At 38.0% G+C, this 19064-nt stretch overlaps 1 protein-coding gene across 1 annotated transcript in view; it reads right to left on the bottom strand.

Moving 5' to 3' along the window:
- Window positions 1-19064, bottom strand: part of SI (sucrase-isomaltase) — a 198485-nt gene that overhangs the window by 116163 nt on the left and 63258 nt on the right. Inside the window, 11 exon segments of the mRNA XM_075068972.1 lie at window positions 1315-1377; window positions 3542-3649; window positions 5576-5704; window positions 7026-7151; window positions 7253-7365; window positions 7475-7571; window positions 9526-9694; window positions 15017-15171; window positions 16156-16362; window positions 17425-17574; window positions 18841-19011. Of these exon segments, the coding sequence (XP_074925073.1) occupies window positions 1315-1377; window positions 3542-3649; window positions 5576-5704; window positions 7026-7151; window positions 7253-7365; window positions 7475-7571; window positions 9526-9694; window positions 15017-15171; window positions 16156-16362; window positions 17425-17574; window positions 18841-19011 (1488 nt within the window).

Raw genomic sequence — 19064 nt, 5'->3', positions numbered from 1 at the left:
ACCACCCGGGGCAATGTTTTCTGGCCCATCAGGCACTGTGCTCTCAACACGGAAGTGGGAACTATGGGACAGCTGAGGAACAGCTACCCACAGTGCACCGCTCCTGAAATCGATGGTAGCCTTGGACCATGGACACAAGCAATCGATTTTGTGATCGCATTGTGGACGCGCAAAACCGATTTTATAACATCGGTTTCGTAATATCGGTTTAAACTACTTCGAAATAATCGTGCAGTGTAGACGTAGCCTTAGAGTCTGATTTGCATTTACACAAAGACCTCTTTACAATGCTCTAGCTGTAACAAGGGACCTTAAATCACAAATGTGCACTCACTTTAAGCCCCTTTACGTTGCCAGAGCCTAAATGAGCACCAATGGCTCAGATATTATGGAGAAGGGCAGTAGTATAACCCCCCCAAAATAGAATGTCATAACTAGACTTAATGTAAATGAAAATCAGGTTCTTACCCTCTGCTCTAACCCCTAGATAATACACACTTTTTATCAGATTGCGTCTGATCATACTGGTTACTTGGAGCCCAGAGGAATAATTTGCCTAGAGTGGCAAAATTTAACATCAGTGAGACTATACTTGAATGGGGAAAAAGATGATGTTCTCAATGAATGAGAGGACAACAAAGGATTATAATCTAGCCATATAAATGGGAGATTTCACATCAAATACTTGGTCAGAGCTTTTCAATTATATGTGTTTATAATATTAATTTTAATATTTTCATTAGTTCACCATTTTACTCTTAACTGAGTATAGATCTTAATTTTGCATGGGTTCAAATCCTACAAGGAGTTGTTTGTCCTGAACTCCTACTGAAGTCAAATAAGGGTATTGTTGTAGGGTTGAGCCTTAAGCCCATGATGGAGTAGGATAAGCTTTATAAAATATTTAAATGAAACAAACATCACATCAGGGCACTGAATTTTATGAACTGCATGAAGATTTGCTAGGCAAAGACTTATTTTTTCCAATGACGTGTAGAGAATCAAGAAATAAAGTGACACAGCATGAATTCCTTTCACAATACATGACAAAGATTGTCAGAAGAACAAGAAGCATTGCTAACTTTAAAATGTGGTGGGGCTTGTAAAAGGCTCCAGATTGTCTTATGTTTTTTCTTAGATGCTATAGAAGATTTGGCTATCCATTTTCTATGTTTCTACCTCACCTGTTAAAATAGATTACTTTTGATAACTGCTTTGCTACTTTCCTTGAATAACTCAATACCCCTTCTGGTTTTGCCAATAGCTGTCAGTGAGCAATCAAAACATTTCATTGTAGCAATGCAATACACTTACCTCCACTTGAGTGTCCCAGTCTAGCGATTCATTAACAACTACATTGGGAAAATCTGGCCAAACCTAATAAGAGGAAGGACATTTTTAAAAAAAAATCATTCTAAATTACACAGGCTGGTACAAAATTTATGATACACACTATGTTTTAGGCACTATGATGGAATTCTAAAAAACAAAGCAGCTGTTTCTCAAAAGCAATACCCTAATCACTCTCTCTACAAAATTTCCTGATCCTCCCTTCATCTCTAATTGCTTTCATGGCCACCATGTCCCACCGCACATGATCCTTTCCATGCAAATCATCCCTAAAGCTGATGGATAACCATATTCACCTTTTCCTTGTTCTGCTGCAAATGATTTTGCATCAGAAAAACATGGATCTCATTTGAGCCAAACTCAAACTTGAAACATAATATTGTATATAATTAAAACAAATTGTGTTCTGTTCTCTGCTGTTTCCAACACTGAAGATTTGGACTTTCTTACAACATGCAACTATTTCTGTTTTGTTTATCAGAGACTACTTTTAAACTGAATTTTAAAAGGAGCCCTTAGACTTTATAATATATAAATGGCTCTACATGAAGCATGGCATAGGCTCAACTGTGGTAACATATAGAAAAAACAGTATTCAAGGCATACTGAGTGCCATGGTGTCTCCTATAAAGGCAATCTCACAGAAGATATAGGAAAGTACTTCCCTTCAGAACTAAAGACTCCTCAAAACAATCCCAAGCCCACAGATCCCTCCAGATCCATGCAGATCTCAGGGAAATCATTAGAGGTCATAGCCATCATCATGAAAACAATATAGTTTCATATTGCTTCCCAGCTTTCCTTCTCTGCCCCTCCAGTTCCTTGACTGGATCAAGGGCTTCTCAATAAGACAATGGCACTGGAAAATTTTGGTCAATAGGATAATTCCACAGTGTGGAGGCAAAAAGTGCCTACGTTGATATTGTGGCAGTCAGCTATTAATAGGAAAGAAATTACTGTGGCTATAGAGTGAGACATATCCACAGAAGACTGTCCATCACCCAGCTATTTCCTCTTATGCTTGGCCTGTCCCTTCAGCAGCTGCTATGCTGACTCCCATGATTACCTTTAGCTTACATGTTTCCCTCCAGAGAGATCTGTTGCTGTGCTCTCTATCCACAGAGCTGGAGAGAACTGTTTGGGTCACAGACACATGGGTGTGACATTTGCACTTCTTTCATGTGCAGATGCACCAGATGATGATTAACCCTGTCAGAGGGCAAGTAATAGTGCCACTGATCTCCCTAACGGGAGGGTAACTTTAAATAGCAGCCCCAACTCTACTGATTGAATCAATGCATCTCAGGTGTCCTGGCCCGAACCTCCCACTGGATGGTCCTATCCACTTTCAAGTTACACTGGCCACCTCTGGGCCCTCCAGTTTCTTCAGAGATGCTGACAGCTTGTTCCAATGCAATTCTGCTACATGTGGGCTTACTGCTACTGGATGCCTGCAGCTGGCTTCCACCAGCAGAATCCAATCATTGAACTTAGCTAATATTTGTAGATATTTTCCCAAGAAGAATTTACTTTTGCAGGTATACTATGGGGTGAGAACATGCACACGTCATACAAATGGCTATTGTTGGAGAATTCCTATTTAATTTGCTACTGGATTTAAGTTTTAAGAGGAATACTTTCATTTGAAGAAAACTCTGGCAACCGATGAAAATAATCTCTCTCTTCTACTTATGGAATAGCTTACTGTTCTCTTTGATTTGTTACTTCCACGGTTAGATTAATAGAGCTTTAAGGCCAGAATGGACCATTATGATCATCTAGTCTTACTTCGTGCATAACACAGGCTGAAGAATCTCATGCAATAATTTCTGAATCAAGACCATAACTTCTCTGTCTGCTAAGCATATCTTTTACAAAGATTTTCAGTCTTAAATTCAAGACTTGAAGCGATAATCCATCATATCCCAAGGTAAGTTGTTCCACTGGTTAATTATCCTCACTGTTGAAAATGTTTAGCTTACTTCTAGTCTGAATTTGTCTAGCTTCAGCTTCCAATTACTGCATCATCTTATGCTTTTTTTCTAGATGATTAAAAAGCTGCTTACTATCAGAAATCTCTTCCCCAGGTAGGTACTTGTGAACCGTGATCAAATCACCTCTTAAGCATGCTAATATGATTCATATTTGGAAATAACATCTCTGGTGTTATCAAGTAATCTAAAGACAGTACCTTTCCCCACACAATTTCACTGCTATTGGGCCATTTAATAAAAACATCTTCTTGGACACCTCTTGTGTAGGCTAGATAATTGGTTTCGTTGCCTGAAATGGCTGGATCCTAAAATTAAAGATAAAACAACTTTATATTTGTATGGAGAACAATTTAATACTAGGGCTGTCGATTAATCACAGTTAACTCATGCGATTGACAAAAAAATGAATCACGATTATTTGCACTGTTAAACAATAGAATGCCAATTGAAATTTATTACATTTTTGGATGTTTTCCTACATTTTCAAATATATCAATTTCAAATACAACACAGGATACGAGTGTACAGTGCTCACTTTTTATTATTTTTGTTACAAACATTTGCACTATAAAAAAAATAGTATTTTTCAATTCACCTCATAAAAGTACTGTAGTGCAATCTCTTTATCATAAAAGTGTAACTTACAAATAGGTTTATTTGTTATAAAACTGCACTCAAAAACAAAGCAATGTAAAACTTTACAGCCTACAAGTCCACTCAGTCCTATTTTTTGTGCAGACAAACGCTAAGAGAAACAAGTTTGTTTAGATTTATGGGAGATAATGCTGCTCACTTCTTAATTATAATGTCACCTGAAAGTGAGAACAGGCTGTAGGGTGACCAGATGAGAGACATGAAATATCAGGACATGGCAGGGGAGGGATGTTCGCCAACAGAGAAAAAAAAAAAAAAGAGACAGCTGGCGGCAGAGCAAAAAACAAGAGCCAGTGGTAGAACAATAAATAAATAAATAAAAAGCCACCAGAGTATAGGAAAAATTGGTGGGGGCTGAGAACCCACCATCAGCTCCCCGCCCCGCCCCCCACTGCACCAGCTCACCTCTGCCTCCCCTGAGTGGGCTGCTGCATCCTGCTTCTCCCCCCTTCCTCCCAGCGCTTGCGGCGCCATACAGCTGACTCTCAGAAGCTGGGAGGAATGAGGCGCTGACTCTCATAAGCCTGGGAGGAATGAGGCGTGCTTGGGGAAGAGGCGGGGCCAGGGTGGGAATTTGGGGAGGGATCCAATGAGGCAGAGACGGGGCGGAATCAGGGCTCAGCCAGGGCTGGGTTGGGGGCATGAGCCCCCTTCACCTGTGCGCCAGAGTGCAAAACATTGGGACAATTTCCATCCCAACTGAACATCGGTCAGGATGCAGGACAAATAAGTACATATTGGGACAGTCCCGATAAAATCGGGATGTCTGGTGACCCTAACAGGCTGTCGCATGGCACTATTGTAGCTGGCATTACAAGATATTTACGTGCCAGATACACTACAGATTCATATGCCTTTCTGTGCTTCGGTCATTGTTCCAGAGGATATGCTTCCATGCTGATGATGCTCGTTTAAAAAAAGAAATGCATTAATTAAATGTGTAACTGAACTCCTTGGGGAAAATTGTACGTCTCCTGCTCTGTTTTACCCACATTCTGCCATATATTTCATGTTTTAGCAGTCTCGGATGATGACCCAGCACACGTTGTTCATTTTAAGAACATTTTCACTGCAAATTTAATAAAATGCAAAAGAAGATACCAATGTGAAATTTCTAAAGATAGCTACAGCACTAAACCCAAGGTTCAAGAATCTGAAGTGTCTTCCAAAATCTGAGAGGGATGAGGTATGGAGCATGCTCACAGAAGTCCTAAAAGAGCAACACTCTGATGCAGAAACTATAGAACCCACCAAAAAATAAAATCTATCTTCTGTTGGTGGCATCTGACTCAGATGATGAAAATTAACATGCATCTGTCTGCACTGTTTTGGATCATTATCGAGAAGAACCTGTCATCAATATATTTGAAACTGTAGAAAACATCCAAAAATATTTACATAAATGGTATTCTATTCTTAACAGTGTGATTAATCACAATTTTTTTTAATCGTGCAATTAATCTCGATTAATTATTTTAATCACTGGACAGTCCTGTTTTATACACATCAAGAGTATTATGTGAAGTATATAACTTTTTGATCTGTGGCCAGGGAAAAAAGGGAAAAAAAACACTCACCAGGATAATGATGAATCGCATTCCTTCCTTTTTCATTCTATCAACCAGAGCTGGTAGTCCAGCAAAGTCTGGGCTGAGGGTAAAGTCTAATTGCCGTTCCATGTAATCAATATCCGTGTATTGTACGTCCTGCAGTTCACAAAAACAATGGATGTAAAGCAATCATCCTTTTTGCTAGGTGTGTATTTATAACACTGCAGTCAAATTAAGAGAGCTGCTGCTTTTCTCCAAGTAAAACTGGAAGCTGCTGCATCTTAAAACAAAGGATGTCAAATGAATATACTTACACACTCCCAAAATCAAGACCACTATGAAATTAGACATTTTATCAGCTAACTCATTCTGAAGTTTGCTATCACTAGAAAAAATTGCTATACACTAGAGAAGAATCATTTCCCATTTTAATTGAGGGTGGGTGGGTGTCAATGCCATGAAATAGTGAGGAAAATGGCTATGCACATCAGTGTGTCACATATTGAAATGCTTCCATGTCATGTATTGATCTGCATCATAAAGTGAAGGAACACCTTTAGCTTGATGAATCAATATGGTGGGTCCTTTTGAAGATTCCCTTGGGTGGGTGCACAGCCATGGTCCTTCAATGATACTTCAGGATGGAAAAGTATAACACAGAATATATTTTACATTTTCCCTCCTCCACCTCCATCTCCTGATCCTTCCTACTGGTTTCTATAGCATTATACCATTGTGCCTAGGCACAAGGGGACCCATTTCTGACAGGGCCTTGCAGGTGTTACTGTAATGTAAATGATAATTATAGGAGAAAATGCTAGGGCGTTGGGGTATAAGCTATGTGCCAAAGCTGTTTGTCTCAAAGCATTTTTTAAAAATGTTACAAACCATGTTTGTGTGGGAGGCACAGAATAATTTTCACAATGGCATCAACAAAGTCTCAATCTGTGGAGCCCAAGGGAGTTAACAAAAATTCTTAACAGGAAATCCAGCTGCACCACTCCTCAGCCCAAGACGATCCTACCTTCAAAAGGCTAAATCTAGCCAGTACCCCAATTTGTCTGCATTATGAACCAAGTCCTGCATTCCTTGCACCTCCATTACTCTCACTCACTCAGTAAGACTTTTAAGAGCACAAGGAATATAGGACTGATCTCAACGTGGGGGCAAAGTGTGTCCATATTCCATTGAATTACATCAGCTCCTTAATTGCAATTGTGCCATATATAAGCTAATAAGATTTTAAAATATGAAATACAAAAGTACAAAATAGCTTCCATTAATAGATCCAGCTAATAAAAAGCAAAGAGAGCACTATTGTTATTTCACTCATAGTAAACAAAGAAGATTAATTACAGTTTAGTGCATACAGTTGTTTCTATTCTACAGTGGTTGTTTTTGTTCTCCTTTTCATCAGGGGACAGTCTGAAAAATCAGAGTTCAAACAGTAGCATACACTTTAATTGGAACAACATACATAGGGTATCTGAGCTGTCTTCATTGCCTCGTACAGGTCAGAGACTTCTGTGTCATTTTTGTATCCATAACGGCATAACTGGAATCCCAAAGACCAGTATGGTGGCATGACCGGTCGTCCAATCAGCTAACAACAATAAAATGGGGGGAAATATAGTATTGAAATATGATGAAAAAAGATATTAAGACTAAAAAATGTAATTAATTGTGACATCATATTAATCCTACTGCAGTGTATTCCTGAACAACCAACTCCGGCGTTGGGCCCAACACCATGTAAAAGTCCAGAATTCCTCCAATAGTGCGATACGTCAGAGCAGGGGTTGGCTGGAATGTGACATCTGAAAACCCAGAAAATGAAAGCAGAAAGAGAATGTTTAGATAATCCACTCTTAAGGAAAAGGATACACTTCAGGAATAATAAAAAAAAAAAGTGCTTTTTTTTTTTACCCATTGCATTGCTGTTAAGTAAGAGGACTCCATGAGCATTTCCATCATTTTCTAAGCCCATGTAAAAAGGATGGACACCATAAGAATTCAATTTGTACTGCAAAATAAATAAAAATAGTTTAAGCGATCATAATAAATGATTGGACAAATAACTTGGAGAATTATCAGAGAATCTCTTCCTTTACCTACACACACACACACACACACACACACGCTTCTAAAACAGATGGAGGTAAATATTTAAATTTCCTGCCAAAAGATTATTTTCAGTTTGAAACTTTTGAACTTAATATGTTTGAAAGCATTTGAGTATGAAAAAAATAATTATATGACTTTAGATCTCTGAATATCTATTGATAAATTCCTGCTAACATGAAGCACCTTTCCCAGCACAAAGCATTCCTGTTTTCAAGCGGTTTTTTTGTAATCAGTATCTACATTGGTGATTCTTATTTGAAAGGCATTAGAGCTGAAATTGTAATGACCAGGAGACTATAACTGTAGTGACTGGGGTTGTGGAGAAGCAGCACATACAGGAAAGAAATGGTACAGAGCAATTGAAGCTAGATTACAATTTTTGGCTGGTTATTTTTTTTGGAGAGGGGGGAATGCAGATTCATCAAACCAAAACATTTCACAGATTCATGTCAGTTTCACTGAATTGTTTTAATTTAAAAAATTAAAATATATGTGTGTTTCAAAATTTTTGAAGCAGAACCTTTTGATTTTTCAGTCTACAGCAACTTTGTTTCATACATTTTTCATTTTATTTTTTAAAAATGTAAAAAAATTCTTCATCAAACTGAAAAGCTTTGTTTCAGGTCTAACAAAACATTTAGTTTGACTCAAATTTAAAAATAAAAATTTAGACGCTGAAAATTTAAAAAAAAATAAATTTTATCTGAAACAATTTTTTTTTCTGATTTTTCAGAACTGCAAAGGAACCAAAATATCTGTTGTGCGGGACAGCTCTAAGATAAATATGCCACCACTTTCATTGTTCACTGTATAGGGGCTGCAAACCTCACATCACCATGCAGAAAACAACATATGCATACACAAGTCTCCATTAACATTGATTTACCTGTTACAAGATACTAGTTTGCTCACACAGGTCTGGGATTTTGCATGCAGAACAGGTATGTGAGCATTACTGTGGGTGCAACCTTCACGTTGTGACTATCCTATAATATGTAAATTAGCATCATACTTGTTTAGCTTTTCTAAAAATCATTTGCGACTAAACAGCTGAAAACCATGAAAAGCAGCAAGGTACTATTGCATATGATGCATTTGCCACTGTTCAGGTCTGCACCAAGACTTGAATTCCAGTCGGGGTCTTTGATCATAACTAAAATGACAGGATTAGAGATGATCATAGCCTATTCCTGAAACACATTTTTCCATATGGGGGGATGGATAGCCCAGTGGTTTGAGCATTAGCCTGCTAAACCCAGGGTTGTGAGTTCAACCCTTGAGGGGGCCATTTGGGGATTTAGTTGGGGTCGGTCCTGCGTTGAGCAGGGGGTTGGACTAGATGACCTTCTGAGGTCCCTTCCCACCCTGACAGTCTATCACAAACTACACCACTTCCTGGGCCTGACCTAGTGTCCAATGGGACTCTTACGTTGATTTCAATAAGCTTTGGATGAGCACAAATACTGGTCTCTCAACTCAACAAAGGCCTAGAACTGAGATACGAAGCCTGCAAATCAGGACTGACCAGGCTATGTGGGATCTCAGTGTTGGGCCTGCCTGCATATATAATCACACGTTTAATCTTTCCCCACCAAGCCAGGGGAATGCAAACATAATGTAATGCCACTTTGCCCCCTCCTCAGTTTCTGTACCAAGCATAACTCATTCAGATCTGTCCTGCAAGCCATAGGCAAAATGATCCTGGCAGAAATCAGGAGAATGTATATTAAAGTTCTCAAAAAGTGTCTGCCTTGATTCAGTTTAAGTGAATAGCAAGCTACAAAGACCCAGAGGCATATAAAGCAAAGAAAGCGTAGCTACTTAGAGAAAAAACAAAATCTGTTTCTACTTACACCAGGGGGCTGGTCTTTGGCGAACATTCCCCAGGTGTGCCAGTTCATATCACGCCGAAACATAGTGTGTTCATTTTCACCAAATCCATAGATATACTGTGATGGCAGACGGGTAGAAATCTGAATGAACATGTCGCTAAAAGTGAAGCCAGGTACTTGAGAATCCCAGCTGAAACAGAATGAGAATTATCTCATTATCATCAGTAAAAAATGGAAAGAATGAAGCAGCAGCGGAGAATATTGAGGAATAGAGGTTTTCAGTGCTGTGCGGGGCTCAGAAACAGCCAGTACATGCCCCTATACTGCACTACCACTGTGCTGATGTTTCCATCTTGTCCTCCAGTAACACGCCTTTCCATTTACAAAAAAAGAAGGATCTCTCTTACTGTTACAGTTGCAAAGAAAACATTAAAAATGTGACCCAAATGTAACCCATGCAGAGATGTGTATGAAAGTTTGCAAAAAGCCTGAAACAACAGCTGTGAAAGGCCATTGATTTTAGTGAGGCATTTGAACAATTTATCGTGAGTGTTCCCTCATTTTGTCAACATGTATGGGCAGAGATTACTTTGGTGAAGATGCTTGAAACAATATGATCACCTTCCCCATCTGCCCCCTCTACAGTCCAAGCCCTGGTGCCACATGTGATTTAGTAAACAAGGAGATGTCATTACTGTTTATAGCAGATTTTTGCCCAGTGTTGAAAATCTACCTCTGAATCTCATTCACTGCAAGTTAAGTGCAATTCAACTCATTCTTTATTGTTCATTTAATTATGGTCTGATAATAGATCTTCTGAATAATTATGCAGTTCCAGGAAAGTGAGCTGTGGATATGAATGGTTTTGGGGTTTTTTTTTCTGGTTGGCCAAGCATTCACTGTCCAATTCAATTTTCAGTACCTCAAAAGAACAAATTGTATTACAAAATAGATTTTTATAAATGAGAAAGTAAAATATATTTTAAATAATATAAGTGGTCGCATCATTGTTCTCCTTTATCCCTCATTAATGTGTCATTGTGGGAAGAGGGAACACTCCCACAAAATGTGTTTACTGTCATGTTACTGAGATCTATCTGCAAATTAATTGTGGCATTAAATCCATTAAATATTTTTCTGCACCTGCAATTTTAACTACTTCCAGAGTAACATAAAAACCACAATGAGTTTGGTTTTGTGTTTAAAATTATTTTCTGGTAAGGAAAAGCTTAGCATTCATACAGATTCTGTCTAGTCAATGTGTAACATATTAGCCATGATAGCATTTTTCGCAGGGGGGACCCTTAGGTTTTTCCTGAAGTCTTCAATTATCACCAGCAAGTACTTGGTGCTTTGGACTGCTTTTTCTTTAAGATTTCCTCTTACATGCAAATATTCTCCTTAATTAGGGATAAGCAAAAAGTTTAAAAATGAATGAGGTGAAAGAGCTAGTCTGACCCTAGAAACCACAGCAATGGGTGCAACATAAATATTATCTACCTTTCTACCTATCTGCTTTCTTATAAATATATTTCTCATCATGGTATCTGATCACCTAAATGAGCTAAGTTTAGCGTATTACTTGCTGATCATAAATAAACAGAATAGACACTTTAATTCATAAAGCATTCCCTTACAAACTTAAAACTATATCAAAGTATTTCCAGGGGTTTTAGCTCAGAAACTCCCATATCCATTTCTAATTCCCCCCACCCCCAAAAAAACCAAAGAAACAAAAAACCCTATTCACTAAAAAGTGTACAATAATTGAACCTATTATCCAATCTATGCAAACTAGTCCAGCCCTTCCCCCTCCTCCTCTAATCTGTACTTTCTGGTTTTCCACATCGTCTAAATTATAGGAGTTCTCAAACTTTTTAATAAAGTGGACCATATTTTGGCATGAAGGCTATCCAATGAACACCTCTGATACCATTCACAATCATGCAGATCACATCCCCTCCAACTCACAAATCATAGAATCATAGAAACTTAGGGCTGGAAGAGACTTCAAGAACTCATCATGTCCAGCCACTTGCACTGAGGCCAGATGAAGTAAACCTAGACCATTCCTGACAAATGTTTGTGCAACCTCTTCTTAAAAACCTGTAACGATGGGAATCCCACAACCCACTTTGGAAGCCTATTCCAGAGCTTGTCTATACTTATAATTAAAGAGTTTTTCCTACTGTTTACCTAGTCTCTCTCACTGCAGATGAAGCCCACTGTTTTTTATCCTACTTTCAGTGAACATGGAAAACAACTGATTACAGTCTTCTTTTATAACAGACCTTAACATATTTGAAGACTTATCAGTCCTCCTCAATCTTCTTCTCTCAAGACTATAAGATGCCCAGTTTTTTTAAACTTTTTCTCAAAGATCAGATTTTCTGAAACTTCTTTCATTTTTGTTGCTCTCCTCTGGTCTCTTTCCAATTTGTCCATATTTTTCTTAAAGTCTGGAGCCCAGAACTGGACACAGTACTCCAGCTGTGGCCTTATCAGTGCCAACTACAGTAGAACAATTATCTTCTATGTCTTAAATACCAGAGTCCTGTTAATACACTGAGAATGATATAAGCCATTTTCACAAATGCACCAAGTTGTTGAATCGCATTTAGCTTGTGGCCCACCATAACCCCAGATTTTTTCTGCAGTACTACTGCCTAGCCATTTAGAAGTTGTGCATTTGATTTTGTCCTTCCTAAATGAAGTACTTTGCATTCATCTTTACTGAATTTTGTCTTGGTGATTTCAGACTAGTTCTTCATTTAGTCAAGGTTGTTTTGAATTCTAGTCCTGTTCTCCAAAGCACTTGCCATCCCTCCCAGCTTGGTGTCATCTGCAAATTTTATGAGCACATTCTCCACTCCATTATCCAAGTCATTAATGGAAATATTGAATAGTACCAGACCCAGGAATGACCCCTGTGGGACCCCACTAGATATGGCCTCCCAGTTTGACAGCAAACCGTTTATAACTACTCTTTGAACGGAGTCTTTCAACTGGTTGTGCACCCCACTTGATAATAATTTCACCTACACTGCATTTCCCTAATTTGCTCATGAGAATTCCTTGTAAACCTGTTATCCTCTAGGTGCTTACAAACTCATTGTTTAATAATTTGTCCCAGTATCTCTCCAGGCATTGAAGTTAGGCTGACTTGGCTTTATTCCCAGGGTCCTCTTTGTGTCCCCTTTTAAGCATACTACACTCTTGTAGCAACAATAGAATTTTTTTACATTAAAAGAATATTTTAATATATTTTCCTCTGTCTTTAATATAATGCAACAGTGAGGAACAAGGAAGAGAGTCTGTCTGATGTGAACTGTACCCTCTTTCCAGAGCCCTGCCAGAGTCTGAACTGCAGTCTAAAGCAGCAAACCCCCAGACATTCTTCAGTGTTAAGGAGGGGATCAGAAACCCGCTCTTTCATTTGGAATACCTGCTTCAGACCATGAACAGAGGCAGCTGTTTGAGGTTGCTTTCTACAATCCCTGGGGTCCTCCTGAGACATTTTCCTCCCTTTGACCACCAAAGGCAACCCCCTGTCCCCCAGGTATGACCCTGGGGTGAAAAAAGCTGTTAAATAGGGTAGTGGACCAAGAGGGTTACCCTCCCCTGCCACAGAGTTCCAGTATACTCCATTACAATTATACAGCATTAGACTAAGTCCTTAGTTATCACACTTCCAGAAAACAGCCCTAGAAACAACATTGCTTAAAAAGTCGCCTCTCCTCTCTTCTCAGTTCTTACATATCTAGGTCTGTCTCACTCTCAGGTGTAAGGTCTCTCCATTTGAATGTGCATCAGCTTTGAACAGCTGCATCAGCATTCGTAATGCAAAAGATTTAAGCAATCCAGACTCAAAAGATAGAGGATATTAGCAAAAATCCCTCAGGATGCAAGGCTAATTTCTCTTTTTTCTGAATTTGATTAGAAGGATGAGCCTGACATTTTGCAGTGAAATCAACTACATTCAAAGTGCAAACAAATTTCTGGGGAGGTGCCTGAAGATAATCTCTCGGGTATACTAATGGTCCCCCTAGAATAAAGGGTTTCAACAAAACATGTAAAATTATACAAACATAAAAAACAACAACAACAAAAAAACTTTTCACCAGAAGATGTGGTACTTTAGAAGAAGGCCATTTACTCAGGTATAAGCCAATATTTTTGGTATTTCCACTTACTACATATGATGAAAGAGCACACACTCAAGTGATGACACAGACTGGCTAGATATTGGAATAGCTCAGCTGATCACCTCTTACAGGCCAAGTAATAACTCCTAACCCTAGGGCAGGAAGTCCTGCAGTTGTAAAAAGTGGGAATGCTCAGACGGTCTCAAAAGGCTACTTCAACTTTCTTTCACATCTGGGAAATTCAGGCAAATTCTACATTCCTGCTGAAGACCTTGCATGTAACAAGGCCCACAAAACAATCACACCTACTGACCAGGCTAATAGCATCAGTCACCACCTCCTTCTCATTTGGAAAGATGGGAGTCTGGTCTTTCCACACTCCCATCCCTATCAGTTCTGGCCTATGTTTAGGTAGATGTCTTTCTTTTGGACAGGCATCTCCCATTTCCCAACTGCTGCAGGGGCAGAGAGACGACACTGAATTCCCTGGGAGAAGTTAAAATACTCTATTGACTGGTATTAACATGCAGACAAACAGATAGAAAGGCAGACAGTGCACTTATTGGAAGAAGAAAAGGCAATTTTAACCACTGCTCTCAGGACCACTTGCTCTTTGTTCTGAAAGTTTCAATCTTGGAGGAAAGGGGATGGGGGGGCGGGGGTGGAGGGACACCTACTGAAGAACCATGTCGCTTAAAAGCCCAAACAAACAAAATCCCTAGCACATACAAAAAGTAAGCAAATGGGGATCCATTTACAAAAAGAATCAGAACAAACAAACAAAAATCCATCAATCATAACTCATACCAAGAGATGAAAATTGCAAATAAAAATATCTTACAATCACAACCTTGATGTTAAGGGAAAAGTAAATCATAACACCAGGCAAGCAATAAGATTTTCTGAACATCATTTGTCATAACCAACAATTACCCATGCCAAAAACAAAAGCAAACTGCTAATTATTCTATCCAATTGAAACATGGGATAGCAGAGGGAAATCGAATACCGTCATTAGAGTCACTCTACCACAAGATCTAAAACTTACAATAGCCAATGATATAAGGTGAGAAGGGAAACTTCTTGGCCATTTGGTGAGGAAAAGAGATGTTCCACAATTCTATTAACTACAGAAGTTCAGTCCATTAACAATCAGTCTATAATGCTATTAACTGAGACAAGTGGTCAAGGTTAGGCACATCCCAAAAGGAGGAGCTGTCATTATCTGACTGTTGCCACTGGGGAAGTGGGGGGAGGGGACAAGAGGTAATTCACCTAGCACAATACAGTGGAAGCTAACACGATTTGCCGCAACCTAAAATAAAAAAAATGTTACTTATAGCAAAAAAAGAAAAGGATTCACTTACATAATTGTCCCTGTGCTTTTGCGTCGAATCTGGATGCCGAATGGATTGTTCTGAATTGCTACTTCATAGAGTCGATTCTCATATGTACTTGTAGGACTGCTAGGGATATTTAGAGGAACTGGAACCTCATATCTTTTATTGCTGTAATCATAAATCTATGAAGCAGAAATCAGTTCACTTGAGTGCATATAAAAACATAAAAAAGATCAACACATTGATGGCACTTAAAAATTCAATCCCTTTTTAGAAATATTACAAGTTCAATCATTATTCCCCATATGAAATACACGGTACACCTCTCAGACTGGTAGAACCTTAAATAGAGGAAGATTTCTGACAAACTTTTTCAAATGCAACCAATATAGTTAAAAGTCTTGAACAAACATTTAGCTAAAACAGATAAAGAATTGTAGTGTGAGTGTGTTGGGTGAAGTATTCTCTTTCACTATCAGTTTTCTTACTTATATCATTATAATTAAAATAATAGATATATGGACTGGTATATAAGAAGCAATGAATGTTGAAGAATCTTTTGTTTTGTTCAAGAGATTACTGTTGTTTAATGTGGTCCTGAATTTATTTTTATACATAGTAAAGAGAATTTTCACTTTTTCAGACTTTTAAGCTACCTTTAAGTTTTTTGTTAACGCTTTATGTTTTTTGCTATGCTTACATACCAAATCTATGTTCTCTTTATTCTATAGTCTGTCTTAATAGGTGAATTCAATATATGCAATATGCTCACTTTAAAAATTTATTAAAGTTATTTTTTAGAATATAGTTTTATAAGTGTCCTTAGCACAAAAGTTATCATAACTACAGTAATACTTACTGCTAATGCATAATACTTACACCCTAATGATAAAGTTCCTCCACATTCTCCAAATTCTGATTGGTTGTTTGGGTGCTTATACACTATTACATAGGATTAAGTTATAAGAACTAGTACATAAACTCTTGTGAGAAGAGAGGATTTGGCTTGAACCCAAATAACAGCTATTTAGCTAAATGAAGAAACCTCCCTCATCAGGTGGAAAAGTCAGAGTTGTCAACCAATGTACAAAAAGCAGACAACTGATTTTAAAAAAATGTAACCAAAGGAATAATCTCAGTTCACAACAATTTCAGAATTAATTTACCTTAAATTGCAGCATATTGTTGTCATGATAGGTCACATCCAGGCGAAGTGTATTGATAGAGGTAGTAGAAGTCGCAGCACGATTAGCATAATTACCATTTCTGTTGAGGTTCACCGATAAACCTGAAGAGGTGTATGTAATTTGACTGACAGAATAACCATACTCAGAAGGGTAGTAACAGGATGGAACATTATCAGTGGAGACAGGCTGAAAAGTCAAGTATATTGTAGATCAGTAAACAGTATTTGGGAGCCTGAATTTTATTTTTATTTGTGGTTGTATCTGTTGATGTAGCTTAATGCAGTAAACTTTTACCTAGCTTCAAACTCTGTCTAGTTGTTCTCAAGAGAAAATAAGTTTGCTTGGCACATCCCAGTTTCCAGTGGAGATTTAACCAACTGCACAATGCACAATTTGATAAGATTAAGTTTCTCTATTTTTAAAAAAAGTCCCAGCTCACAACTGGAATAAAATTTCATTTTACACAGAGACAGAAAGCCTTTTTCAAATGGTCATCATCCCAAAGCATTTCACATAGATATACACTGGATACTTATAGTACAGCGAATGGAGGTAAACACATCAGCATCATGGCTGTTATGTTCTCAGGAGTGGCTTGCACAGAATTTTAGACTTCAGAGCTAGAGATGCACCCAAGTTTTAAAGCATAGATTTAGATCTGGAAAAGAAAGTCACCCAAGTTTGAGGAACTTCATATCAGCTGTTCCTGTCTGGATCCATTTTACAAAGACAGATCCAAGACATTAAGTTAAAAAGTGGATGAAAACTTCTCTAAAGTTCACGGGTTTGTTCAGATCTTATGTGCCAGTAGAATTAATTTTTAATCAGAACCTGTTTTAGGTTTAGTATGGAATGCTGACAAAGGCAGATTGACCTGCAAAAGGCACTCTTGGAGCTGATGTGCGGGGGAAGAGCTGTATGTGGAAGCGTAATTGTAAGTATTATTTGTCCCTGTCTTTTAAGAATACCACATCATCTTCTATTTTTAATATATGTTGGCCAGATCCTCAGCTGTTTCAAACTGTCCTGGTTCCATTGAAGTCAACCGTGCTATGCTATCACACAGCAGCTGACAATATGGCCCTTTGTTTAAAAGAAGTCTTGTAAAAGGAGAATATTGTCAGACTAATTCCATTCTGAAATTGCCTTGATCCATCTTTTTCACAACAGTAAACTATAAGGAAAAAGATAAAAGTTTTTTTGATTTTTTTACTCCTATTCCCCGTTAGAGAAATAATTTTTGCTCACATTCCAGATACAGTTCAAGGCTTCACATTCCTGTTGTGTTGCATTGGGACTAGGGTGGCAATCAAATCTTTCATTGTTATTTAACTCTTGATTCCATTCCAGTAAGTATGATTTTCCTAGTTCAAGTTGAAGCCCAGTTACATGAGTAACCTGTAAAAAATTGAACAAAGAACAATTTTTCAAACTGACTTCAACCAATGTTGTCTTCAACCAATATAGGGGCAGATTTTCATTGAGTATAAATTGTCACATAAATTGATGTTAACAGAACTATGAAAACATACTCCAGATGAGACTCTACCCCATAATACTTAGTTTATTAATATTTTAAAAAATGTGTGAAAATTAAAATTTTCCGACTTGAATTCTATAACAAGCACCTAAATTAATACTTAAGCAAGTAAATAAAAGTGGCTGCGTACTGACAGCTTCCACTGAAGTTTATAATGAGCGAATATCAGACCACTGTTAATTAGGTGCCTAAATATGGATTTAAATATCTAATCTTAGACACAATTACTATAATCAATATTGGGTCTATTTGTTTTATTTCTATCATTTTAATTTAATGCAATCACCTGTAATAGTTAAAAGATAGCGCAGAAACCAGATACACAGCAGTGGCAGGATTTTCAAGTTCCTTCATAAGATTTGTCATGAATGGCAGTTCAATGGGGTTTTTAATTGACTGCTTATTCAGCACATACATCTGCCATATTTGGGGTCGGGAAGGAATTTTCCTCCAGGGCGGATTGGCAGGGGCCCTGGAGGTTTTTCGCCTTCCTCTGCAGCATGGGGCATGGGTCGCTTGCTGGTGGATTCCCTGCAGCTTGAGGTCTTCAAATCTCAATTTTGAGGATTTCAATAACTCAGTCATGGGTTCGGGGTTGTTATAAATGTGTATGGGTAGGGTTTTGTGGCCTGCCTTGTGCAGGAGGTCAGACTAGATGATCATATTGGTCCCTTCTGACCTATGAGTCTATGAGTCTATGTGGCTGCCACTCAGAACTCATCCTGATGAGGAGTACTTGTGGCACTGATGACTGAGAAGCTTTCAGAGCACACACATTTTAGTTTTTAAAAGGACTCTTTGAGCATTGATGTTAATGTCAAATACTGTTTACATTGTGCAAATATGACACTCTACTCTAAGTCATATCTAGCCATCTGGGCTTCATGCACAACTTCTACTGGCTACTGAGAGTTGTAAGTGTGTGTCTGAGGGCAAAATTGGCACGCATTTTTTTATACATTTTTATTGAGCATAACACAATTGTAGCGTTAAGTGCCTTTATTCTGCAACAAAACAGATTTACTATACATTATTACATCCATGATCTCATTCTATTAAGCACCTGAAAGAAAGTTTATAAAATTCTTAAGAAGGTTCTGTCCCTGAATTCAAATATTATTTACCTTATCTGAAGGATTATAGCTGATATTATGAGGAGAATTCTGCACCACACCATTTACTGACACAGTAAGAATTGTAGGTTGAAGGGGCAATCCAAAGATTTTGATTTCCTCAAACATTAAGTTGTTGGGATCGATGTAGTTCATGTGCAAAACATTCATTTTCAAGCTATTCTGAAAGATAAGATATTCAGAGTATGTTGTCATGCACTGTCTTGTATGATTTA

Source organism: Chelonoidis abingdonii, chromosome 8, assembly GCF_003597395.2.
Source record: "Chelonoidis abingdonii isolate Lonesome George chromosome 8, CheloAbing_2.0, whole genome shotgun sequence".
NCBI classification, from domain to species: Eukaryota; Metazoa; Chordata; order Testudines; family Testudinidae; genus Chelonoidis; species Chelonoidis abingdonii.
This window is presented reverse-complemented; position numbering and strand designations above follow the sequence as displayed.